General features: G+C 44.5%; 1 protein-coding gene across 3 annotated transcripts; it reads left to right on the top strand.

The window, feature by feature from the left end:
• The first annotated feature begins 216 nt into the window (after positions 1 to 216).
• On the top strand, positions 217 to 27,919 carry LOC121007582. 3 transcript variants are annotated; one of them, XM_040439620.1, is made up of 13 exons: positions 218 to 645; positions 1,827 to 1,881; positions 1,956 to 1,987; positions 2,068 to 2,127; positions 2,422 to 2,460; positions 4,974 to 5,007; positions 5,295 to 5,335; positions 7,388 to 7,423; positions 16,556 to 16,600; positions 17,563 to 17,593; positions 18,951 to 19,012; positions 19,811 to 19,912; positions 27,240 to 27,919. In XM_040439620.1, exons 1-13 carry the CDS (start codon positions 555 to 557, stop codon positions 27,284 to 27,286), a joined length of 675 nt encoding a protein of 224 aa, XP_040295554.1. In that variant the 5' UTR covers positions 218 to 554; the 3' UTR covers positions 27,287 to 27,919. The 3 variants fall into 3 exon arrangements, with proteins under 3 accessions (XP_040295556.1, XP_040295554.1, XP_040295555.1); XM_040439621.1 differs by lacking the exon at positions 7,388 to 7,423 and having other exon boundaries at positions 220 to 645; XM_040439622.1 differs by lacking the exons at positions 7,388 to 7,423; positions 16,556 to 16,600 and having other exon boundaries at positions 217 to 645.
• The last annotated feature ends 16 nt before the right edge of the window (positions 27,920 to 27,935 follow it).

Genomic DNA, 27,935 nt, shown 5'->3' with positions numbered 1-27,935 from the left:
TGTTCAATCTTACTGGTGCGGTTTACAGACTATTAGGGTTGGGGTTAGGATGAAGGAAACTTCCTACATTTCGTTGTATTAACAATTGGACGTCAGGCAAGAGCTTGACTAATGAAATTAAGTAGATTTTTTTTATGGTCGTCCAATACGCCTGTTCTGAAAATAGGACACCTTGATGCTCTGAAGGGGCCTGTACACAGATGAGCATCCTGTCCTATGTGGCTTTGGTGGTTTCCATTCCGTTTAGTTCTCAGCCTTTTGTGACTCACATGAGGGGGTGTACACATACCGTACTGACCTAACATACTCCTTTGGTGGGTCACATAACCTAACGAGCAAGACAGGAAACGGTAGAGTAGACCTCCGGAGAGAGCAAAGATTAGAAGAGAAACACGGCCATAAAAGCTAAGGGACTGGACAGAAACTTGTGGAGGCAGAAGAGACAAACTAAAGTCACTGTGAAGACGGAGAAAGGCCACATTTTGGAGATCAAAGATGAATAACTGCAGCAGGACATAAGTCAAGACGTTTTGTGGCCGAACGTGGAGTGCTACATGTCCCAAACAATGTTCGAGGACTGGATAATTGGGGTATTTGGAGTAGTGGTGATGGCCTTTTTCATTGGTTGCACCAGTTGCTGGCAATGTAAGTACATCTCTTCCATCCGGCCTTCAGTCCTACTCATCATCACAGAGTCTCCTACCACAATTTCAGACGTATTTCAGGACTTGACTTGGGGTTGATTTTAAGACTTGTGTTAGAACCATGTTCAGATCTTGTATCGGATTTAGATTCTGTGCGGGGGTCATGATTGGGATGTGTTAGGGTTGGGGGTCAGGACTTCTGTCTGGATCCGGTTCACAGCATATATTAGGTTCAGGACTTAGGGGGTCAGGTTTGGGCTTAGGGCTTGTATTTGGGTTGGGTGCCCGGCAGCCATCGGTGGAGGAGAGCAGGACACTGCGCACCTCACTGCCAGCAGAGGCGATCAGGCGATGGGTGGTCACTAGCTCTCTTCCAGCGCTGCCCAAAGACCTCTGGAGAGGACAGTGGAATAACATACAACTCTTATCCGGCTGAGGTGCTGTTGGGGTTGGGTTCATGAAATGTTTGTTGTCTGGTTTAGGACGATTGGGCCAAGGGCTTCTGTTGAGATTCTGATCAGGAACTTTGTTGAGGTTGGATTTGGGACTTGTGTTGGGACCAGTTTCACGACTCTAGTTCATGTAAGCATAAAACGTCACCTGTCACAGTGTAGTCAAACTGTGCTGAGTATGGGGGTGGCAATGTTGAATATTCTCATTTTTCCTCCATTTTCCCCAAAATTTTCTTAGACTATTAAATATTATTCCGTGTCAGTCACTGAGCCAGTGAATGGAGCTGCCGAAGTTGTCACATGAAGCCCTGTTTTCCCACGTTTCTTCCTTGCCATGTAGGCCCCAGGATGGAGTTCCAGTGGTTTCTACTGAGGACAATTAGAAGGAGAAGCTGACTACTTCCTTCCTCATCAATGTCACCAATCTATGTCAGGCAGAGAGATTATCTCAGGCATCTTTCTTCATGATGAGAGGGATGTGTTTGACTTTCAGAGAAAGCAGCCTCTAGGTGACTGAGTGACACAGTGGTAGGTGTCCTAGAGGTAGGTGTCCCAGGCAGAAGTCTGGAGCGTACACAGAGGAGACAGATCAGAAATGACTGAAGGACGTCTTGTGTGGTCACTCTTAATACCTAAAATGTTTGACAAAAAATTCTGTATGTAGATAGACCAAACGAAATTAATGGAAAAATAAAAAACTAAATCTCTGACTGACTTTTCATTTCCACAGTCTTTACAGATAAATCGGCAGATCCCGCCAGGCGCCGCCAGCCCCCGCCTCCCCCGTAAGAACCCGTAGATTATTCCTCTATATGTGATGATTTTCTTCTGTTTCTCGCTGTCACCATCTTTTTGACAGGAGCCCGGATCAGGATTGTCGTTACCAACATGGTGAGCGGTAACTTACGCGAAACAACTTCCTACACGTGACGTCTTACAGATTTCTGACTTTGTCTTTGTCTGATTTACAGATCTCTACCCCCCAAACCCCCCTCCTCCAGACGTGGCAGCGCAGCACCCTAAGAAACCAAGTACGGGGATCTTATTATTTGCCCTCCCAGTCTACCCCCATAAATCCTCTCCACCACACTTGGTGCCGCCAAATGCATCTACTAAAAGGCCTCAAGTGCCAGTCAGGGCTGAGAACAAATTTCTAAGTAGTCGGGAAGTTTGCTGATTAATGGGTTAATTATGTCCATGGTTCTTGTCCTGAATCCATAATCTGAAGGATTGGTTCTGATCACGTTTCCTTGAATACTTTCTGAATAGGTATGTGACAATTTTCTCCACATTTACTAAAGTTGCATAATTTCTCACCGTTACAGGAGAAAACAACACAGATTCTGAAGAGGATTTTGAAGAAAGTAAGTTCTTAGTTTGGATTACATTTATGGGGACATCTGTGGCCGGTATTTATGGGGACATCTATGGCCGGTATTTATGGGGACATCTATGGCCGGTATTTATGGGGACATCTATGACCGGTATTTATGGGGACATCTATGGCCGGTATTTATGGGGACATCTATGACCGGTATTTATGGGGACATCTATGACCGGTATTTATGGGGACATCTATGGCCGGTATTTATGGGGACGTCTATGACCGGTATTTATGGGGACGTCTATGACCGGTATTTATGGGGACATCTGTGGCCGGTATTTATGGGAACATCTGTGGCCGGTATTTATGGGAACATCTGTGGCCGGTATTTATGGGAACATCTGTGGCCGGTATTTATGGGGACGTCTATGGCCGGGATTTATGGGGACTTCTGTGGCCGGAATTTATGGGGACATCTGTGGCCGGTATTTATGGGGACATCTGTGGCTGGTATTTATGGGGACATCTGTGGCCGGTATTTATGGGGACATCTGTGGCCTGTATTTATGGGGACATTTATTGCCAGTATTTATGGGGACGTCTATGGCCGGGATTTATGGGGACATCTGTGGCCGGAATTTATAGAGAAGTGTATGGCTGGTATTTATGGGGACATCTGTGGCCGGTATTTATGGGGACATCTGTGGCCGGTATTTATAGAGAAGTGTATGGCCGGTATTTATGGGAACATCTGTGGCCGGTATTTATGGAAACGTCTGTGGCCGGTATTTATGGGGACATTTATTGCCAGTATTTATGGGGACGTCTATGGCCGGGATTTATGGGGACATCTGTGGCCGGAATTTATAGAGAAGTGTATGGCCGGTATTTATGGGGACATCTGTGGCCGGTATTTATAGAGAAGTGTATGGCCGGTATTTATGGGGACGTCTATGGCCGGTATTTATGGGGACGTCTATTGCCGGTATTTATGGGGACGTCTATTGCCGGTATTAATGGGGACGTCTATGGCCGGTATTTATGGGGACCTCTATGGCTGGTATTTATGGGGACATCTGTGGCCGGTATTTATGGGGACATCTATGGCTGGTATTTATGGGGACATCTGTGGCCGGTATTTATGGGGACCTCTATGGCTGGTATTTATGGGGACATCTGTGGCCGGTATTTATGGGGACATCTGTGGCCGGTATTTATGGGGACCTCTGTGGCCGGTATTTATGGGGACGTCTATGGCCAGTGTTTGGGGCTCTCCTGTGGCCAGATTTGGGGGCCCCTTGATTAGTGGCATGCCTCATGGGCCCCATACCTCTTTTGAGAATGTCCCACTATGTGTGGAGGGGAGTTTCTCAGTGTCGGAGAATTTAGAGACCACGGGGCAGTGAGGAGTCATTCAATGCACAGTTAATGGGGGGACTTCCAGGAACAGATCTGAAGAGCGGCGCCTGCCCCTGGAGATAAGCGTCTCGCGCACAGCAGCCGCACAGCAGATAACAGCTCACATGACATCATGAGAAGTAGAGGAAATTTTGTTAACGGTTACCCTTTTGGGGGTTTTTACCACACTTTCAATGATATCAATTGTAAATAATCTAGCGATTCCAGATCTCTGCTTTCAGTCACTGAACAAAACACTAATGGGCTAAAAACACATACAGGCCTTATACATCTCCGAGCTGATGAGTGCGTTACAATGTATCAGTGTAAGAAATCCTCTTAACATTACACAACCTTTATGAGCAACCGGAAACCGCCCCCCGCCCGGCGCTGCTCGCGTTCTCACTCACTTTCCTGCTTAGAAGATGCCACACAAGCAGTGCAGATGTGGTTTTCTCCAAAATTAAAGGGCCGGTACAGTTTTATGTACAATATACTTTGTGTTTCCATTCCTAGCCAATTTCAATACTTCTGTTTGCTGTCAGTCAATAGGAATATTTATATTCATATCCTGAGGCAAAAACAACGTATTAACCTCGTCCTGCTCTGACAGGTAAACACTCAGATGGGTTTGTAGATGTAAAGAAGATTATCATTCACTGAAATCAAGCAGAGCTTTTAATATGTGCATTGACACACAATGAATATAAGACAGTTGTAGGGCCGATACATTGTAACATACACATCAGCAGTAAGAAGTATTAGGGCAGGATGGGTTTTCAGCCTCTGAATTTAAATAGGACTGTCACACTGACAGCAAGCAGAGATCTTAAAAAGGTGAGGAATTGAACCAATAACACCTGCAGCTTTCTACACACCCTGACTGACACATATATTTGCCGTGTTGCCCCCCCCCCCCCAGTATGCTCCTTCTTATTGATCTGTGCATGTGTCAGTCTTCACTGAAGTGCTGGCATTCTATTCATGCACCAGGAACCTAGAGTAGAGCAGCAGAGCATGGGATTATGGGAAGAATATACAAACTGTAAGAAGAATACATGATATAATATGAAGCACATTGATATGGTGGGCGGAGGGGGGGGTGATCTGTAATATGTTATAGTAGGATTCCCATTAACATTCTTCTCTCTACAGTTCAGGATCTGAAGGCAGCGCAGGAGTCAGACGGGTAGGTTTCTTATAGTCCAAGGGTCAGATATGAGGTGACCCCAGATCTCCTGACCCCAAAGATCACACAACACTAATGATATTCTCTATGTATCCCATGATGTATCAGTGCTCATTACCAGATTTGAAATCTTTTACACTCAGGGCAGGGCGCAGTTGTCATAACTGTGTGGATCTGACAACCGATGCCGAGTAGGGAGGGTGGAATCTGACCGTGTGAAATAGTTGTCATACAGATATAACGTCCTGTCCTGCTAATGATTTATTCAACTCATTTTGTCCCCCTAGAATAGAACATAATTCCGTCACATCTAAGAAAGACACCGGAGGTAAAAATTAAAATTAAAATTTCTATGCACCTAAATTCTAAAATTTTGCAAATAGTTTTGCAGTGGCTGCAGCACCAGACTAGATAATCTGTATGTAGTGAGCTCCCCCTAGTGGTGGCTGTATAATCTGTATGTAGTGAGCTCCCCCTAGTGGTGGCTGTATAATCTGTATGTAGTGAGCTCCCTCTAGTGGTGACTGTATAATCTGTATGTAGTGAGCTCCCTCTAGTGGTGGCTGTATAATCTGTATGTAAGGAGCTCCCTCTAGTGGTGGCTTTATAATCTGTATGTAGTGAGCTCCCTCTAGTGGTGGCTGTATAATCTGTAGGCAGTGAGCTCCCTCTAGTGGTGGCTGTATAATCTGTATGTAGTGAGTTCTCTCTAGTGGTGGCTGTATAATCTGTATGTAGTGAGCTCCCTCTAGTGGTGGCCGTATAATCTGTATGTAGTGAGCTCCCTCTAGTGGTGGCTGTATGATCTGTATGTAGTGAGCTCCCTCTAGTGGTGACTGTATAATCTGTGTGTAGTGAGCTCCCCCTAGTGGTGGCTGTATAATCTGTCTGTAGTGAGCTCCCTCTAGTGGTTGCTGTATAATCTGTATGTAGTGAGCTCCCTCTAGTGGTGGCTGTATAATCTGTATGTAGTGAGCTCCCTCTAGTGGTGGCTGTATGATCTGTATGTAGTGAGCTCCCTCTAGTGGTGACTGTATAATCTGTATGTATTGAGCACCCTCTAGTGGTGGCTGTATAATCTGTATGTATTGAGCACCCTCTAGTGGTGGCTGTATGATCTGTATGTAGTGAGCGCCCTCTAGTGGTGGCTATATAATCTGCATGTAGTCAGCTTCCTCTAGTAGTGGCTGTATATTCTGTAAGTAGTGAGCTCCCTCTAGTGGTGGCTGTATAATCTGTATGTAGTGTATGGCTGCATAATCTGTATGTAGTGAGCTCCCTCTAGTGGTGGCTGTATAATCTGTATGTAGTGAGCTCTCTCTAGTGGTGGCTATATAATCTGTATGTAGTTAGCTCCCTCTAGTGGTGGCTATATAATCTGCATGTAGTGAGCTCCCTCTAGTGGTAGCTGTATAATCTGCATGTAGTGAGCTCCCTCTAGTAGTGGCTGTATATTCTGTAAGTAGTGAGCTCCCTCTAGTGGTGGCTGTATAATCTGTATGTAGTGAGCTCCCTCTAGTGGTGGCTATATAATCTGTATGTATTGAGCTCCCTCTAGTGGTGGCTATATAATTTGCATGTAGTCAGCTCCCTCTAGTGGTAGCTGTATAATCTGCATGTAGTCAGCTCCCTCTAGTAGTGGCTGTATATTCTGTAAGTAGTGAGCTCCCTCTAATGGTGGCTGTATAATCTGTATGTAGTGAGCTCCCTCTAGTGGTGGCTGTATAATCCGTATGTAGGGAGCTCCATCTAGTGTTGGCTGTATGATCTGTATGTAGTGAGCTCTCTAGTGGCGGCTGTATGATCTGTATGTAGTGAGCTCCCTCTAGTGGTGACTGTATAATCTGTATGTAGTGAGCTCCCTCTAGTGGTGGCTGTATATTCTGTAGGTAGTGAGCTCCCTCTAGTTGTGGCTGCATAATCTGTATGTAGTGAGCTCCCTCTAGTGGTGGCTGTATATTCTGTAGGTAGTGAGCTCTCTCTAGTGGTGGTTGCATAATCTGTATGTAGTGAGCTTCCTCTAGTGGTGACTGTATAATCTGTATGTAGTGAGCTCCCTCTAGTGGTGGCTGCATAATCTGTATGTAGTGAGCTCCCTCTAGTGGTGGCTGTATAATCTGTATGTAGTGTATGGCTGTATAATCTGTATGTAGTGAGCTCCTCCTGGTGGTGGCTGTATAATCTGTATGTAGTGAGCTCCCTCTAGTGGTGGCTGTATAATCTGTATGTAGTGAGCTCCCTATAGTGGTGGCTGTATAATCTGTATGTAGGGAGCTCCTCCTGGTGGTGGCTGCAGGCAGTGGGAATTTTATCACATTTTTCTGACAAAAGATCTGAATAGGATCCTGACACCCTGACTTTCATGTTATCTTCTCCGCAGAGAGCACCGCCAGCCAGGACAGCTATGTAAATCTGGGTCAGTCCAGTCTTATTATATTATATTTCTCTGTACTATAGTAACAATTGGGAACAGTCCCAATATGGAAAACAGGGGCAGACACTGATAGCAAGGGGCCCCTGTACAGGATGTGGGTCTAGGCCCTGCTCCCACAGACTCACATTATACACAGTAAACATCTATACCTGTATACATATGTGATACACATATACACATTATATACAGATAGTATACATATATTATACACATATACGTTATACTGTATACATATAGTATAAATATATTATACACATATACACGTTATATACAGATAATATACATATTTTATACACATATAGTAAAAAATTGGTTACCTGGAATTTTGCTTTCCTTGCGTCCGAAGGCAGCACATGAATGGTTAATATCCCTCTTTATTCCCCCACTAGGACCGCCCACCTAGATAAATATACAATTAGAATAATTAATTAAGTATAAAACCACTTCCGCTCCAACCATACTTTGTGTTTTTTTAAATAGACCCAGACAATACAGGATATCAACAAAATATGTATTTAGGGAGGGTATATATATATGTGCTGCCTTCGGACTCAAGGAAAGAAAAATTCCAGGTAACCAATTTTCACTTCTCCTTTTCGTCCTCGCAGCACATGAAGGGATTTTTATAGATATTAAAAGGAGGGAATTAACTCAATACTGCACTTAAAACACCAGAGCCAAAGGCTGAGCTCTTAGCATTGATGTCCAGCCGATGATGCTTTATGAATGTAGATGGTGTATATCGGGGGTGCACAGCCTTTTTTGGTCTGAGAGCCACACTGTCACATCGCTCTATTTCAAGAGGCCGCAATTTAAAAAAAATGTCGATCGGCGCTTATTTGCATCAGCCTATTACACAGGCCAATGCAAAGTGATTGGGGAGGAATGATCGCTACTGCAGTCATTCCGCCTTCATTTAGCTATATTGATTATTGGTAGCCGATCCCTACCGAAGTTATACTTAGTCTACTTTCACACTGGCATTTTGGCTTTCCGTTTGTAAGATCCGTTCAGGGCTCAGCGGTACAAAACGGATCAGTTTTGCCCCTAATGCATTCTGAATGGAAAAGGATCTGCTCAGAACGCATCAGTTTGCCTCCGTTCTGTCTCCATTCCGCTCTGGAGGCCGCCTGCAGCGTTTTGCTGTCCGTCTGATGAAGCGGAGCCAAACAGATCCGTCCTGGCACACAATGTAAGTCAATGGGGACGGATCCGTTTTCTCTGACACAATCTGGCACAATTCGTCATGGCTATAGAAGACATAATACAACCGGATCCGTTCATGACAGATGTGCAATGGGTCAGGATACGTGTTGTTAATGTTCTGTATTTGTTGTGACGCCATATGCAGCGTGCGCAGGGTACTACCCCAGGGCCCTTCCAAGGTGTTATAACGCACGTCCCAGATTAGGAATGCCAGAGTGGTGTAATGGCCGATAATGTCTCTGTAGGGTGGTGATAATTGTGTCACGGTGTCTCCTACCTGGGTACGGCCGGACTCCTGGCTCACTTGCAATAAATTTGAGTGTAGTGATAGTAGGAGTAATAGAGGAATTCTGCAACAGAAATGATGTCCAGACCTTAGGATGAAGTTCAAATGTTTCTTTACTGAAGATAACTTGTATCCAAGCGGTATACAGCTTTGGTCTCTTGGTCCCAGCAGGTTTTAGCAATGATTGGCAGGAATAAATACTTTAAATGTGAGCTTGCAGGATAAGTTGTCTGCTTGGTAGCTCTGTAACTGTGGCAGGAATTAATCTTCTGCACTTTTCTATAACTTCTGCTTTGTGGGGACAGACTAGCTGAGGAGGAATGGCTTCTCCTAGGTCTCTGGACTTATCTCTCAGATGGTTTCTCAGGGGATGCTTTATTCCTGGAACTCTGGAGATTGTCTGTAGTTTTCTGCTTCTTCCTCCAGCTGAGGCTGAAGTTGCTCAAGCTGGGTATATCATCAAGTCTCAGCCGAGACAAGGTCCTTGCTTCCTTCCCTATGCAGGGGAACTCCTGAACGATATCACACAGCCTTCCCCTAGCAGGGGGGAGGCTACACTGACTCTAACTTCCTTCTCCACCCATGCTGCAGGATGTGGAAACAGTCTACACCTTCACAGAGGGGGGGCTAAGCTGGAATGATCCAGCTCAGATTCACTAAACTGAGACTTGTACTGACCAATGAGTTGCTGCCACCTGCTGGTGAAACTGGAAAATTACAGGAACAATTGTGTTTTAACATGGTTTTAGATGCACATTTGTGAAGACATAATATAAATTACATCAGATGACAATATAAAGGCTCTTATAAGACAGTAGCGGGGTAAAGGCGTGTAGTAGAACAACTCTGGGGTGTTACAGATGCATGCGGTTGTATTATTGTAACTGAAGCGTTTTTGCAGATCCATGACGGATCCGCAAAAAACTCTAGTGTAAAAGTAGCCTTACCTGCTCCCAGCGCAGTTCTCACCTGGCAGTGCATGGCCATGGTCACATGTGCATCTCCAGCCAATCACTGGCTTCAGCGGTGATGTGGTCACAAGCAGCGTGTCACTGCTGAAGCCAGTCATTGGCTGGAGCTGTGTATGTGACCATGGCCATGCACTGCCAGGTGTAAAGGGCGCGGGGACCGGAAGATGGAGGCAGAGGGGGCAGGGCGGCATGAAGCCGGTAAGTATGCATCTTCTGGCTCAGGGGCCACGCTGCAGGAACTGGTTAAAAATAATTTTTACCGGAAAAGTGGTGACATTTCCTTCCTGCCTCCTATTCACAAATCAGCGCTTTCCTTCACTGCAGAGGACGGCGCTCCCTGGTTATTACCGCCTCCTGCCCCCCCAGTTACAGGCGCCATGTAATAACCAGTAAGCACTTTAACTTACTAGTGGGGAAGGAGCTCATTGGTTAACCCTTTAATAACCAGACTTTTTTTTGCGATTTAGCACAAGTGGTTCAAACGGCCATAACTATCTTATTTGTTGAACTACCAAAATAATTTTTGCAACAATTTTTTCCGTGATACATGGGGCTTTATAGTTTATTTTTTAGTAGTTTTATTTGAGGAAAACTGTACAAAACATTTTTAAAAGTATTTTGTTTTCAAACCATAGCTCCTTATTCTTTAAATATGCAAACTGACACCAAAATAAATTATTTCCCTATTTTGTGTAGGCCATTTTGTTATATAATATGTATAGTTTCACGTGAATGGGCGGTAACGGTGACGGTTTTGGTCGGTGTGGGTGTTTTTTTCGTTTATGAATACATTTTTTCTATCTTTTTTAAAATATATTTTTGCCATATAATATGTCCCCCAAGAGGTCATAAAGTCTGTTGGGGGACAATGAACACTCTACTAACACTATTATTTTGCACTTTTTCCTTTTTATTTTTTATTCTATTTGTATATTTTTTTTTATTCCTTTTTATTTTATTACTTTTTTATTTTTTAGAACTTTCTTTTTTTTTTAAGTATATTTTTGCCACATAATATGTTCCCCAAATGTTCATAAAAAGACTGTTGGGGGACAGTGAACACTCTTTTATTTTGCACTTTTTCCTTTTTTTTATTTTTATGTTTTTTTAGAATAATATTCTATTACTTTTTTTTGGCCACATAATATTTTATTTCTTTTTTTTTTTTTTTTTATTATATATTTTTTGTTTTATCATTTTTTTAAACTTATTTTTGCTATGTATTTTTTCCACATAATTTGTCCCCAGGAGGTCACTTTGGGAGACAATGAGAGAATTTTTTTTGTACTATTTCCACTGTAACTGGGGCATCCAAAGGCATCCAGTTACAGGTGAAACCATCCTGCTGTGGGAGTTTGTAGAAGGCAGAGATGATCAGGGTTTCATGATCTGCGCTCCTCTGCCCCAAGCCGCTCATCTATCTGAGGAGAAGGCAAAAGTGCTGATAAAGCGCTTCTTCCTTCTCCTTGGCTCCCTCTCTATCACTTCCAGCAGGGGGCCCGACCTGCTCCTGCTACAGTGCAGGCAGAAACATCACATGATGGAGGCCACAAAACTTTGTTCTGGGGGCCGCCGGCCGCGGGTTGTGCACCCCTGCTGGTAGACCAAGTTGCTGCATTACAGATGTCCATGATGTATACTTGCATCTGCTCTGCCCAAGATGCTGCTGTCGATCTTGTTGAATGCGCTTTCATCGGAAAAGAAGGGACTTGACTTTCGAAGGAATAAGATTTGGTAATTATTGCCTTGATCCATCTGGCAATCGTATCTTTGGATGCTTTCTGCCCTTTTCTTGGGCAGGAAGAGATTCTCAGAAGATCTAAAATGTATAGTCCTTTGGAGATAGATCTCAATAGCTCTTTTTACATCAAGGGTGTGAAGGAGCTCTTGTTGTTCATCGGCTGGTTCGGGAAAGAAAACTGGAAGGAATGATTCTCTGTTTACATTTGCAGAAGTTGGTACCTTGGGCATGAAAGACGACATGGTTCTTAACAATACTCCGGCAGAAGGAAATCTGAGATATGGCGTTTTTGAAGCTAGGGCTCGCAGTTCTCCAAGTTTTTTTGCTGAAGTTATGGCCACCAAGAATAGCACTTACATCCTTCAAATGGAGGACCTGTCAGCTTCTTTAACACTAACGTTAACTCCCATACAGGATTAGGGTCTCTTACTGATGGCTTCAACCGAGTCTTCACTGCTTTAAAGAATCTAGATATTAGGGGACTATAAGCAAATTTGTTTTCTGTCATAGCATTTATGGCTGTCTTGTGGACCTTCAGAGTATTTGGCTTCAGACCCATCTGAAATCCATCTTACAAGAATTGTAATATAGCTGGAACATCTGAGAGCCATGAGGCGAATTTCTTCCAAATTTCTTCATATTTGATTTTTGTAGAAACCTTGCGAGCTGAGAGTAATGTATCTATTACTGAATCAGAAAGCCCCTTCTCTTCTAATCTGGACCTTTCAGTCTCCATGCTGTAAGATGCAGATTTTTCAAGTTCTGGTGATATAGTCCGTTCTGCAACAAAAGATCGGGAACTAGGGGAAGCGACCAGTATTCTCCCTTCGATAGGTGTAGTAAGAGAGGGAACCGTGCTCTCTGGGGCCAGAAAAAGGCTATCACTATAGCTTGAGGCTTTTCCACTTGTATCTTCTGCAGGACTCTCTGGATTAGTGGAACAGGAGTAAAGATTATACACTGAGACCCCTCCAGCTGATAGAGAATGCGTCCACTACTGTGGGTCTGTCGAATCTGTTTAGGGAACAGAATTGAAGAAGTTTCCTGTTGTTTCTGGATGCCATCAAATCCCAATCCGGTACACCCCATCTTTTTGTAAACTGGTTGAAGTATGGTGCATTCAGTTCCCAATTTGCGGGGTTGATCTTCCTCCGACTGAGAAGATCCGCTTGTTTATTGCAAGAGCCTCTGATATGCAATGCTCTTAAGTCCAGAAGGAACAATTCTGCCCAGTCAAAAATCTTCCTGCATAGGTTCAACAGCGACTTGCACCTTGTTTGTTCAGATAATGGGAGGTTGTCTGACTGGATCACCACCGACTTTCCTATGAGTTTTGACTCAAAATGGTGTAATGCCAGATTTATCATTTTCAGTTCTCTGAAATTCAATGATTGTTGTTTGTCCAGACTGGACCAGCAACCTTGAACCCACTGTTCCTGAAGATGAGCTCCTCATCCCTGGGCAGAAGCATCGGTGGTATCTATTACAGGCAAAGAAAATCGGTTGTGCTGACTTCGATGCTAGACTTGAAGCATGTCCTGCTGGAGATCCCGCATGTCTGTGAATTCTCACCCAGGGGACAGCATCTATTACAGCAGTTAAATGCCCCAGAGTCTTCATAACCCTGTGGACTGAGGGTCTTGGATAAGTCAGTAACGTATGTATTTCCTTCTTGAGGGAATCACGTTTCTGCTGAGGCAGATGAAGAGACATCCTGACATCCAGACATCCTGCAAAACCCAGGGATAGCTTGCATGTGGCAGGGTAAACATCTGACTTTTCCCAATTGATTATGAATCCTAATGTTTGTAGGAGATTGACAACCATCTGAAGATGTTCCGTTAACAGGGTTTTTGAAGGAGCTACTAGAAGCCAATTGTCGAGGTATGGAGATACTTGGAGCGTTTGGAGACGGAGTTTCACCACTGCTACTACTGCTATTTTTGTAAAAATCCTCGGAGCGGAGGATAGACCAAAAGGAAGAGCTTTGAACTGATAGTGTCTTATTCTTCCTTCTACATAAACAGCCACCCTCAGGAACTTTCTTGATGAAATTCTTATAGGCACATAAAGATAGGCATCTTTCAGGTCTAGGGAAGCCATAAAGTGACGTTCTTGGAGTACCGCTGTAATTGACCTTATGGTCTTCATCTTGAAATGGACTATCTTGATGTGATGATTAAGGTAACGTAGGTCTATAATCAAATGCCACTTTCCTCCTGGTTTGGGAACTGGAAAGAACTTTGAATATACTCCAGGACCTTGTTGATTTCTTGGAACGGGTTCTAATGCTCCTTGCACTAGCTGTGCAATCCGAACATCCTCTTTCTGATTTACAAGGAATCTGTCTTTTGGAAGATGATGGAATTCTAGCGCGTAACCTTCTTTTATGATATCCAAAACCCATATGTCTGAAGTAATCTCTTGCCAGGCATCGTAGAATCGAGTAAGGCCACCCCCTACCCTTTGACTTCTGGCATCAGAATTCAGACTTGGAAGGCCTATCCTTAGACTTCTTTTTTGATTTTTCAGTAGGTGCTCTGCGAAATGTTCGGTCTGATCTACCTCAGTCAGATCTTCCACTGAAGGATGACCTCTGTAATCCCTGCCTCCTGTAGGGACGAAAACATTTTTGACAGTTTTTCAATCTGGACTGAGGAAACTCAAGTGATTTATCCTCCTTGTTGGCTTCCAATAATTTGTCTAGCTGAGACCAAAACAATCTTCCTGGTTCAAAATGAAGCGTACATAGATTATTCTTGGATGCCACCTCTCCTGACCATAATCGATGAGAAAATCCACTCAGTGTAGGTACCTGCTGCAGTAACTCCTCTCTAGGAACCCCATTTTCTACGTTGCATTGTCTCTTTTAAAAAGGAAGTTATCTTCAGAGACAGTATGATTGTCGTCTGAGTCAGAAATTTCTCCTTCAGAGCGGGAAGAATCATCAGAAGATGAAGAAGATGGCAATGTCTTCCGCTTCTTTATAGCCTTACTTTTCTTGTGTGAACGTGACAGAAAGACTTCAAAAGAAATAACAATTTTTTGGTCTCATCCTCAGAGGTCTCAGAAGGTTCTTCACAAACGTCACAGAGATTAGATGACCAGCCACCTGGCAGGGGCTAGATACAGGAGATACATAGGGCCTGCTTCCTTTTCTGAGGTCTATCAGGAGATGACTTCTGGACAGATAGCCTATTCCCTTCTACAAGACAGTCCTGCAGGTGCTCATCAGGCAGAGGCTGATGACAGGACAGACACAGCCTGAGGAGCAATTAGTGTCAGGAAAACCCCGTAGACATCGCCAAGGGATGAGAACCCAGACAGAACTGCACCTTAGGAGGCCAGAGCTCGGCTGCCAGGCACAACAGGCACCATGGCGCCAGAACAGGAAGGAGGGGAGGGTTCTGCTGACATCAGACGCTGGCATCGCACTTGCGTTTCACCTGTAAGCGCCGGCCCACAAAACCGAAAGTGACGTCCTCCGCTCCGCCCTGCCACATCACTTGACACGCTCCACTGCCGTGCTACTGCGCGTCCGCCTCCCGCTGGCCGCCTGACAAAATCCTGATACGCAGGAATAATTGCGGCAAAATCAAATGTATAATGTAGTAAGTCATGCCAGGGACACACCACCTGGACATCCCGACTCTGGCCAAATAACCTGGGACACACCGCACGGCATGGAAGGCACGCAGACTCCATAGGTGGGCCTCCTGCATGGAAAAGAGGACAGAAAACCACAGAGTGTGGCAAGAGCGGAAGTGGATTTATACTCATTAATTAATTAGGTGGGCGGCGCGGTCCTAGTGGGGAAACAAAGAGAGATATTAACCCCTTCACGTGCTGCCGAGGACGAAAAGGGAAAAATGATATACATATAGTATACACATGTTATACACCTATACACATTATATACATATATTACTCATGTACACTTACTTTGTGTGTCCCGAGCCCCTCTGACCCTCCTAGAAGAAAACAGGGAGCCTCCTGTAAACCTCATGCCCTCAGTCTGTAGACATCCTCCTCCTGCCGAGATTACTGCATGTCACATTACAGCAGCTGGGGGAGCTCCTGCTGTTGTAATGGTTGCACTGCTGCTGTTTGCAGTGTATAGGGACAAATGCAGTTCAGATCGGCCCAGATCATCTCTCTGGCTGGGCCCCGCTCTTTAATGGGCCCCTGTGCAGCTGAATTGTTTACACAGGAAGCATGTCCGCCCTGATGGAACTCCTACAATTATGGTATCACTATGTTACTATGTATCAATAATATGTCATTGTGTTACTATGTATCACTATCGTGTCACTGTTACTATGTATCACTATTGTGTCACTGTTACTATGTATCACTATTGTGTTACTATGTATCACTATCGTGTCACTGTTACTATGTATCACTATCGTGTCACTGTTACTATGTATCACTATTGTGTCACTGTTACTATGTATCACTATTGTGTTACTATGTATCACTATCGTGTCACTGTTACTATGTATCACTATCGTGTCACTGTTACTATGTATCACTATTGTGTTACTATGTATCACTATCGTGTCACTGTTACTATGTATCACTATCGTGTCACTGTGTTAGGCCTCATACACACAAGGAAACAAAATACGGTTGTGTGCATGAGGCCTTATTATATATCACTATCGTGTCTCTCTGTTACTATGTATCACTATTGTGTCTCTCTGTTACTATGTATCACTATCGTGTCTCTCTGTTACTATGTATCACTATCGTGTTTCTCTGTTACTATGTATCACTATTGTGTCTCTCTGTTACTATGTATCACTATTGTGTCTCTCTGTTACTATGTATCACTATCGTGTCTCTCTGTTACTATGTATCACTATTGTGTCTCTCTGTTACTATGTATCACTATCGTGTCACTATTGCAGATGAGGAGCAGGATTACGAGAATGTTCCGAGCGCGGCTCTGGGCGGTGAGTGGAGACGACATTCGTATTGTAATGATTTGTATCGAGATTTTAGTTTTTTTTCTATATTTTGCGCCATCGGTATCTCAGGTTCCATATTTATACCCCCCCCCTCCTTAATTAATTAATGAGTAGGATTGCCTCTATAGAGCAGCACTAATTTGGGGCGAGCCGTGTCGGTTACATCATTTCTATAGGATTAGGCCTCCTGCACACAAATGTTTTTTTTTATTTTTTACGTTCCGTTTTTTTTTGTTCCGTATACGGAACAATTTATTTCAATGGATCCACAAAAAAAAACCTGAAGGTACTCCGTATGCCTTCCGTTTCCGTATTTCCGTTCCGTTCAAACATGGAACATGTCCTATTATTGCCCGCAAATAACGATCCGTGGCTCCATTCGAGTCAATGGGTCCGCAAAAAAAACCCGGAATGCATCTGTATGTCTTGCATATCCGTTCCGTTTTTGAGGAAACATCCATTGAAAATTTCATGCCCAGCCCAATTTTTTTATGTATTTTCTTTTTAAACATTATTGTAGGCTTCCTTTTCCGTTCCACAAAAAACGATCACAAAACGGAAACCAAACGGCAAAACGGAACGGAAGCGGAAACACTACTGAAACAAAAAAATCAAAAAACGGACCGCAAAATACTGAAAAAGCCATACGGTCGTGTGCAGGAGGCCTTAGTCTGAGATCTCCGAGGCTTATAGGGAATCCGTGGTTCCGGCTCCTGCTTATTATTCAGGCCATTTAATTCCCGCGCTCGTTCCCGTCTCCTCTTATGTCACTGATTGGATTGCTCAGTCTACAGCGGTGGTCCTGCTGGGGGTAGTAGGTGCGCAATAGCCAGAGGTCGGAGACCACTGAGTGGTGGTAATGCTGCCCCCCTCAGGTCACGAGGAGCTTTGCCCCTGATACCTGTATGGTTTCCGTATGAATTAACCCTTTTCCTCTCTTCCTGCAGATCCGGTGCTGAGAGAAGACCACATTTACCTGTAAGCAGCAAATTCTATTTTAAAATCCAAAATCAGTTGATTGTGAGAGCGCCATCATTGTAATCTCCACAGCGACAGTCTGTGCATCAGAAAGATATTTTTAGCCATCACGACACCGCTATGCCCCGGCGCTCCTGCAGGCAATGCATCGTGAGCGATGATTGCTGGAATCTCCAATCCCTGCCATTTAAAGGGCTTCTGTCACCCCACTAAAGTGATTTTTTTTTTTGGGGCTAGTTAAATTAGTTATATAGCGATATATGAAAATATAATAGTGTTCCTTACTTTGATCCAGCAGTTTAGTCAAAAAACGAAGTTTTATCCTATGCAAATTCGGTCTCTACCAGCAAGTAGGGCGTCTACTTGCTGGTAGCTGCTGCAGAAATCCGCCCCCTCCTCTTGTTGATTGACAGGGTCAGCCGTGATCTCCTCCTCCGGCCGGCCCTGTCGGCATTTCAAAAATCGCGCGCCCGTGTTGAATCTGCGCAGGCGCTCTGAGATGAGGAGGCTCGTCTCCTCAGAGCTCCCTCAGTGCGCCTGCGCCGATGACATCATCGAAATAGAAGACGTCATCGGCGCAGGCGCACTGAGGGAGCTCTGAGGAGACGAGCCTCCTTCTCTCAGAGCGCCTGCGCTGATTCAACACGGGCGCGCGATTTTTGAAATACCGACAGGGCCGGCCGGAGGAGGAGATCGTTGCTGGCCCTGTCAATCAACAAGAGGAGGGGGCGGATTTCTGCAGCAGCTACCAGCAAGTAGACGCCCTACTTGCTGGTAGAGACCGAATTTGCATATGATAAAACTTCGTTTTTTGACTAAACTACTGGATCAAAGTAAGGAACACAATTATATTTTCATATATCGCTATATAACTAATTTAACTAGCCCAAAAAAAATAAAAATCACTTTAGTGGGGTGACAGAAGCCCTTTAAAGGGAATGTCTGGTTTGGAAAACCAATTGTCAACTAGAGGATAGAGAGAAGTCTCCTTTCTACAATGAATATCTCGCTCTGGAGGACCCAACATGTCCACACGTTACACAGGCTTTACATTGATTTTCAATAGGCACAATGTAATTCTTCATCTCTCCTGTGGGGGAGCTGCAGGGAAATTGTACAGTCACTGCCAGGTTAACGCACAGATTATGCGGGATCGCTGGAGGTCACGACAGCAGGACAACCTGTGATCAGATTATTTCCAAAGAACTCCTTAATTAAAGGGTCACTCCACTAAATATAACACTTTACAAATGAATACGTGGTTCATGCCCTTGGCCGATTTGGTGACATGATAACGTTTTTGAAAACAAAAACGTTGTCAAAGCTCCTCCCATAAACTCCTCCCATTTTTTTGCAGGAAAATTCTTGAAAATATTCCAGAAACTGATATGACAACTGTAGACCAGGAGAAAGAGGAAAGTAAGTCCGTCCTTCTCCTATAAATATGGAAAACTATCTGATGGTTATTAATTTTACTTATAATACTGCATGTGACCACAGGGAGTGCTGTACTGAGGAGCTGTCCACATGTAGTGAAGACCACAAAGCAATTACACTGAGACCTGTGTAACCTGATACAGTAGGGCGCCACCTAGTGGTAGGGATATGTAGTGCAGACATTGATTTGACTTCAGGAAAAATTTGATTCGCAGCGAAGCCGAATTTCCTTGTGCTGTAAGGTAACGAATCAATTTCCATTTAAATGGTGGTATAAAAAAATATATATATATATACTCACCTCATCCATTTGCGCAAGAAGAGGCCATTGCAGCCATCTTGATTGCAGAAACCAAGCAAAATCTCGCGCCCGGCCAGCATGATGACACCATCACGTCAACGTGCTAGATTTCGCACGGTGTCTTCAATCAAGATGGCCGCGAAGGCCTCTTCTTGCGCAAATGGATGAGGTGAGTATTTATATATATTTTTTATTTTTACCCTGATTAACCCCTAAAAGGCCTATAAATGGTAACTTCCGATGCCGCGATCAGCAATGAGGGGTTGGACCCCCATCTGAAGGATTCAATGACGGGGGCGGCGCGATTGTCATTCCCTGTTATTGCGGCCGCTACATACAAAGAAATGCGCTTCGTCACGAATCGTATTTTTTTGTGAAATTCAGCAAAGCGGCCGAAACAAATTTTTCAGAACTTCGCTCAACACTATCCACGACCATCGTCCACGTTCCCACATCAACCGCGACTTCTCTCCTTACAGACAAGACCCCCCGATCCGCCATCAACAGCATCGGCAAATACTCCTCACAGTCCGACAGTCTGTGCCACTCCTACGAGAACGTGGCCGTGGAGGCGTCCCCTAGTGAGTAATGCTGGCCGCTGTATCTAAGCCAATTATCATGTGATACTGTCTGCTGAGCTCTGTATCTAATCCTATCCTGTGTGATACTGTCTGCTGAGCTGTGTATCTAATCCTGTCCTGTGTGATACAGTCTGCTGAGCTGTGTATCTAATACTCTCCTGTGTGATACTGCCTGCTGAGCTGTGTATCTAATCCTATCCTGTGTGATACAGTCTGCTGAGCCGTGTATCTAATCCTATCCTGTGTGATACTGTCTGCTGAGCTGTGTATCTAATCCTGTCCTGTGTGATACTGTGTGCTGAGCTGTGTATCTAATCCTATCCTGTGTGATACAGTCTGCTGAGCCGTGTATCTAATCCTATCCTGTGTGATACTGTCTGTTGAGCTGTGTATCTAATCCTATCCTGTGTGATACTGTCTGCGGAGCTGTGTATCGAATCCTCTCCTGTGTGATACGGTCTGCTGAGCTGTGTATCTAATCCTGTCCTGTGTGATACAGTCTGCTGAGCTGTGTATCTAATCCTCTCCTGTGTGATACAGTCTGCTGAGCTGTGTATCTAATCCTATCCTGTGTGATACTGTCTGCTGAGCTGTGTATCTAATCCTGTCCTGTGTGATATTGTCTGCTGAGCTGTGTATCTAATCCTATCCTGTGTGATACCGTCTGCTGAGCTGTGTATCTAATCCTATCCTGTGTGATACTGTCTGCTGAGCTGTGTATCTAATCCTCTCCTGTGTGATACTGTCGGCTGAGCTGTGTATCTAATCCTGTCCTGTGTGATACTGTCTGCTGAGCTGTGTATCTAATCCTGTCCTGTGTGATACGGTCTGCTGAGCTGTGTATCTAATCCTGTCCTGTGTGATACTGTCTGCTGAGCTGTGTATCTAATCCTCACCTGTGTGATACTGTCTGCTGAGCTGTGTATCTAATCCTGTCCTGTGTGATACTGTCTGCTGAGCTGTGTATCTAATCCTATCCTGTGTGATACTGTCTGCGGAGCTGTGTATCTAATCCTATCCTGTGTGATACTCTCTGCTGAGCTGTGTATCTAATCCTATCCTGTGTGATACTGTCTGCTGAGCTGTGTATCTAATCCTATCCTGTGTGATACTGTCTGCTGAGCTGTGTATCTAATCCTGTCCTGTGTGATACTGTCTGCTGAGCTGTGTATCTAATCCTGACCTGTGTGATACTGTCTGCTGAGCTGTGTATCTAATCCTGTCCTGTGTGATACTGTCTGCTGAGCTGTGTATCTAATCCTATCCTGTGTGATACTGTCTGCTGAGCTGTGTATCTAATCCTATCCTGTGTGATACAGTCTGCTGAGCTGTGTATCGAATCCTCTCCTGTGTGATACGGTCTGCTGAGCTGTGTATCTAATCCTGTCCTGTGTGATACAGTCTGCTGAGCTGTGTATCTAATCCTCTCCTGTGTTATACAGTCTGCTGAGCTGTGTATCTAATCCTATCCTGTGTGATACTGTCTGCTGAGCTGTGTATCTAATCCTGTCCTGTGTGATATTGTCTGCTGAGCTGTGTATCTAATCCTATCCTGTGTGATACCGTCTGCTGAGCTGTGTATCTAATCCTATCCTGTGTGATACTGTCTGCTGAGCTGTGTATCTAATCCTCTCCTGTGTGATACTGTCGGCTGAGCTGTGTATCTAATCCTGTCCTGTGTGATACTGTCTGCTGAGCTGTGTATCTAATCCTGTCCTGTGTGATACGGTCTGCTGAGCTGTGTATCTAATCCTGTCCTGTGTGATACTGTCTGCTGAGCTGTGTATCTAATCCTCTCCTGTGTGATACGGTCTGCTGAGCTGTGTATCTAATCCTGTCCTGTGTGATACAGTCTGCTGAGCTGTGTATCTAATCCTCTCCTGTGTGATACTGTCTGCTGAGCTGTGTATCTAATCCTATCCTCTGTGATACTGTCTGCTGAGCTGTGTATCTAATCCTATCCTGTGTGATACAGTCTGCTGAGCCGTGTATCTAATCCTATCCTGTGTGATACTGTCTGTTGAGCTGTGTATCTAATCCTATCCTGTGTGATACTGTCTGCTGAGCTGTGTATCTAATCCTATCCTGTGTGATACTGTCTGTTGAGCTGTGTATCTAATCCTCTCCTGTGTATCTAATCCTATCCTGTGTGATACAGTCTGCTGACATGTGTATCTAATCCTTTCCTGTGTGATACTGTCTGCTGACCTGTGTATCTAATCCTGTCCTGTGTGATACGGTCTGCTGACCTGTGTATCTAATCCTATCCTGTGTGATACTGTCTGCTGAGCTGTGTATCTAATCCTATCCTGTGTGATACTGTCTGCTGAGCTGTGTATCTAATCCTATCCTGTGTGATACTGTCTGCTGAGCTGTGTATCTAATCCTATCCTGTGTGATACTGTCTGCTGAGCTGTGTATCTAATCCTATCCTGTGTGATATTGTCTGCTGAGCTGTGTATCTAATCCTCTCATGTGTGATACTGTCTGCTGAGCTCTGTATCTAATCCTGTCCTGTGTGATACTGTCTGCTGAGCTGTGTATCTAATCCTATCCTGTGTGATACTGCCTGCTGAGCTGTGTATCTAATCCTATCCTGTGTGATACTGCCTGCTGAGCTGTGTATCTAATCCTCTTCTGTGTGATACTGTCTGCTGAGCTGTGTATCTAATCCTCTCCTGTGTGATACTGTCTGCTGACCTGTGTATCTAATCCTCTCCTGTGTGATACAGTCTGCTGAGCCGTGTATCTAATCCTGTCCTGTGTGATACTGTCTGCTGAGCTGTGTATCTAATCCTATATGTGATACTGTCTGCTGAGCTGTGTATCTAATCCTATCCTGTGTGATACAGTCTGCTGAGCTGTGTATCTAATCCTGTGTGATACTGTCTGTTGAGCTGTGTATCTAATCCTATCCTGTGTGATACAGTCTGCTGACCTGTGTATCTAATCCTGTCCTGTGTGATACGGTCTGCTGAGCTGTGTATCTAATCCTTTCCTGTGTGATACTGTCTGCTGACCTGTGTATCTAATCCTGTCCTGTGTGATACTGTCTGCTGAGCTGTGTATCTAATCCTCTCCTGTGTGATACTGTCTGCTGAGCTGTGTATCTAATCCTGTCCTGTGTGATACAGTCTGCTGAGCTCTTTATCTAATCCTATCCTGTGTGATACTGTCTGCTGACCTGTGTATCTAATCCTTTCCTGTGTGATACGGTCTGCTGACCTGTGTATCTAATCCTATCCTCTGTGATACTGTCTGCTGAGCTGTGTATCTAATCCTATCCTGTGTGATACTGTCTGCTGAGCTGTGTATCTAATCCTATCCTGTGTGATACTGTCTGCTGACCTGTGTATCTAATCCTATCCTGTGTGATACTGTCTGCTGAGCTGTGTATCTAATCCTGTCCTGTGTGATACTGTCTGCTGAGCTGTGTATCTAATCCTCTCCTGTGTGATACTGTCTGCTGACCTGTGTATCTAATCCTGTCCTGTGTGATACTGTCTGCTGTATCTAATCCTATCCTGTGTGATACAGTCTGCTGAGCTGTGTATCTAATCCTCTCCTGTGTGATACTGTCTGCTGAGCTGTGTATCTAATCCTCTCCTGTGTGATACTGTCTGCTGACCTGTGTATCTAATCCTGTCCTGTGTGATACAGTCTGCTGAGCTGTGTATCTAATCCTTTCCTGTGTGATACTGTCTGCTGACCTGTGTATCTAATCCTGTCCTGTGTGATACTGTCTGCTGAGCTGTGTATCTAATCCTCTCCTGTGTGATACTGTCTGCTGACCTGTGTATCTAATCCTGTCCTGTGTGATACAGTCTGCTGAGCTCTGTATCTAATCCTATCCTGTGTGATACTGTCTGCTGAGCTGTGTATCTAATCCTCTCCTGTGTGATACTGTCTGCTGACCTGTGTATCTAATCCTGTCCTGTGTGATACTGTCTGCTGAGCTGTGTATCTAATCCTCTCCTGTGTGATACTGTCTGCTGACCTGTGTATCTAATCCTGTCCTGTGTGATACAGTCTGCTGAGCTCTGTATCTAATCCTATCCTGTGTGATACTGTCTGCTGAGCTGTGTATCTAATCCTCTCCTGTGTGATACTGTCTGCTGTATCTAATCCTATCCTGTGTGATACAGTCTTCTGAGCTGTGTATCTAATCCTCTCCTGTGTGATACTGTCTGCTGAGCTGTGTATCTAATCCTCTCCTGTGTGATACTGTCTGCTGACCTGTGTATCTAATCCTTTCCTGTGTGATACTGTCTGCTGACCTGTGTATCTAATCCTTTCCTGTGTGATACTGTCTGCTGACCTGTGTATCTAATCCTATCCTGTGTGATACAGTCTGCTGAGCTGTGTATCTAATACTATCCTGTGTGATACAGTCTGCTGACCTGTGTATCTAATCCTATCCTGTGTGATACTGTCTGCTGAGCTGTGTATCTAATCCTCTCCTGTGTGATACTGTCTGCTGAGCTGTGTATCTAATCCTATCCTGTGTGATACTGACTGCTGAGCTGTGTATCTAATCCTATCCTGTGTGATACTGTCTGCTGAGCTGTGTATCTAATCCTCTCCTGTGTGATACTGTCTGCTGAGCTGTGTATCTAATCCTATCCTGTGTGATACCGTGTGCTGAGCTGTGTATCTAATCCTATCCTGTGTGATACTGTCTGCTGTATCTAATCCTCTCCTGTGTGATACTGTCTGCTGAGCTCTGTATCTAATCCTGTCCTGTGTGATACTGTCTGCTGAGCTGTGTATCTAATCCTCTCCTGTGTGATACTGTCTGCTGAGCTCTGTATCTAATCCTGTCCTGTGTGATACTGTCTGCTGAGCTGTGTATCTAATCCTGTCCTGTGTGATACAGTCTACTGAGCTCTGTATCTAATCCTATCCTGTGTGATACTGTCTGCTGACCTGTGTATCTAATCCTTTCCTGTGTGATACTGTCTGCTGACCTGTGTATCTAATCCTATCCTGTGTGATACAGTCTGCTGAGCTGTGTATCTAATACTATCCTGTGTGATACAGTCTGCTGACCTGTGTATCTAATCCTATCCTGTGTGATACTGTCTGCTGAGCTGTGTATCTAATCCTCTCCTGTGTGATACTGTCTGCTGAGCTGTGTATCTAATCCTATCCTGTGTGATACTGACTGCTGAGCTGTGTATCTAATCCTATCCTGTGTGATACTGTCTGCTGAGCTGTGTATCTAATCCTCTCCTGTGTGATACTGTCTGCTGAGCTGTGTATCTAATCCTATCCTGTGTGATACCGTGTGCTGAGCTGTGTATCTAATCCTATCCTGTGTGATACTCTCTGCTGTATCTAATCCTCTCCTGTGTGATACTGTCTGCTGAGCTCTGTATCTAATCCTGTCCTGTGTGATACTGTCTGCTGAGCTGTGTATCTAATCCTCTCCTGTGTGATACTGTCTGCTGAGCTCTGTATCTAATCCTGTCCTGTGTGATACTGTCTGCTGAGCTGTGTATCTAATCCTGTCCTGTGTGATACAGTCTACTGAGCTCTGTATCTAATCCTATCCTGTGTGATACAGTCTGCTGAGCTGTGTATCTAATCCTATCCTGTGTGATACTGTCTGCTGAGCCGTGTATCTAATCCTGTCCTGTGTGAAACTGTCTGCTGAGCTGTGTATCTAATCCTGTCCTGTGTGATACTGTCTGCTGAGCTGTGTATCTAATCCTATATGTGATACTGTCTGCTGAGCTGTGTATCTAATCCTATCCTGTGTGATACAGTCTGCTGAGCTGTGTATCTAATCCTGTGTGATACTGTCTGTTGAGCTGTGTATCTAATCCTCTCCTGTGTATCTAATCCTTTCCTGTGTGATACTGTCTGCTGACCTGTGTATCTAATCCTGTCCTGTGTGATACGGTCTGCTGAGCTGTGTATCTAATCCTATCCTGTGTGATACTGTCTGCTGAGCTGTGTATCTAATCCTGACCTGTGTGATACTGTCTGCTGAGCTGTGTATCTAATCCTGTCCTGTGTGATACTGTCTGCTGAGCTGTGTATCTAATCCTATCCTGTGTGATACTGTCTGCTGAGCTGTGTATCTAATCCTATCCTGTGTGATACAGTCTGCTGAGCTGTGTATCTAATCCTATCCTGTGTGATACTATCTGCTGTATCTAATCCTATCCTGTGTGATACAGTCTGCTGAGCTGTGTATCTAATCCTCTCCTGTGTGATACTGTCTGCTGAGCTGTGTATCTAATCCTCTCCTGTGTGATACTGTCTGCTGACCTGTGTATCTAATCCTGTCCTGTGTGATACGGTCTGCTGAGCTGTGTATCTAATCCTATCCTGTGTGATACTGTCTGCTGAGCTGTGTATCTAATCCTATCCTGTGTGATACTGTCTGCTGAGCTGTGTATCTAATCCTGTCCTGTGTGATTTTGTCTGCTGAGCTGTGTATCTAATCCTCTCCTGTGTGATACTGTCTGCTGACCTGTGTATCTAATCCTGTCCTGTGTGATACAGTCTGCTGAGCTCTGTATCTAATCCTATCCTGTGTGATACTGTCTGCTGAGCTGTGTATCTAATCCTCTCCTGTGTGATACTATCTGCTGTATCTAATCCTATCCTGTGTGATACAGTCTGCTGAGCTGTGTATCTAATCCTCTCCTGTGTGATACTGTCTGCTGAGCTGTGTATCTAATCCTCTCCTGTGTGATACTGTCTGCTGACCTGTGTATCTAATCCTTTCCTGTGTGATACTGTCTGCTGACCTGTGTATCTAATCCTATCCTGTGTGATACTGTCTGCTGAGCTGTGTATCTAATCCTCTCCTGTGTGATACTGTCTGCTGAGCTGTGTATCTAATCCTCTCCTGTGTGATACTGTCTGCTGAGCTGTGTATCTAATCCTATCCTGTGTGATACAGTCTGCTGAGCTGTGTATCTAATCCTGTCCTGTGTGATACTGTCTGCTGAGCTGTGTATCTAATCCTCTCCTGTGTGATACTGTCTGCTGAGCTGTGTATCTAATCCTATCCTGTGTGATACTGTCTGCTGTATCTAATCCTATCCTGTGTGATACTGTCTGCTGAGCTGTGTATCTAATCCTATCCTGTGTGATAAGGTCTGCTGAGCTGTGTATCTAATCCTCTCCTGTGTGATACCGTCTGCTGTATCTAATCCTATCCTGTGTGATACTGTCTGCTGAGCTGTGTATCTAATCCTATCCTGTGTGATACAGTCTGCTGTATCTAATCCTATCCTGTGTGATACTGTCTGCTGAGCTGTGTATCTAAGCCTATATATCTGCATACATTAACTCTTTCCTTGTGTTGCAGCAGAGTCCAGTCTTGATTATGTGAATGTGACGACTCCCCCCGTGTGATCGCCTGCTCTGGAGGATGAGACTTCTGCTCCCGAGTCACCATGACATTGTGACAGGACATTAACATACAACATTGTGAAATCCGGACAACCCTGTATGAAAGGTTGTCACAGCCCCGCCCCCTCTTACATAGTGGGAGGGGCTATAACCAGAGACATTATTTTCCCCCATGGGGGGCACTTAAAGGGGTTTTCTGATCTATGTCAGCATATAATTATCATTGTACAGCGAAACGTTTGGCAACTTTGTAACAGACTTTGTGTTTAAACTGAAGACCTCTGCTTGCTGTCAGTGAATGGGAACATTCTTGTTTACGTCTGGTGGCTGAGAACTGGAACAGTCATTTCTGACAGCCTGGGCTGATACATTGTAACAAAGTCGCAGGAGAGAGATTTGTGTTTAGCTTAGTATAGACTGACACACTGAAACAAACCCTCAGCTGTGCAAAGCTTTAGGCTTTTCACGTATCGATGCGCTCATTCACTGGCGGCGTGCAGAGAACTCTTGAAAATGGGGAAGAACTGAACACAAAGTCTGTTAGTAAGCAGCCGAACTTTATCCATTACTTTATTTTCATCACACTGGACGCTGGCCCTTTAAGACGGCAAATAATTCATCATAAACTGCAAGACTGAGATGGTGTAGAAGT

Source organism: Bufo bufo, chromosome 7 (assembly GCF_905171765.1).
Source record: "Bufo bufo chromosome 7, aBufBuf1.1, whole genome shotgun sequence".
NCBI lineage: Eukaryota > Metazoa > Chordata > Amphibia > Anura > Bufonidae > Bufo > Bufo bufo.
The sequence above is the reverse complement of the archived record's forward strand: the minus strand, read 5'-3'. Positions and strand labels throughout refer to the sequence as shown.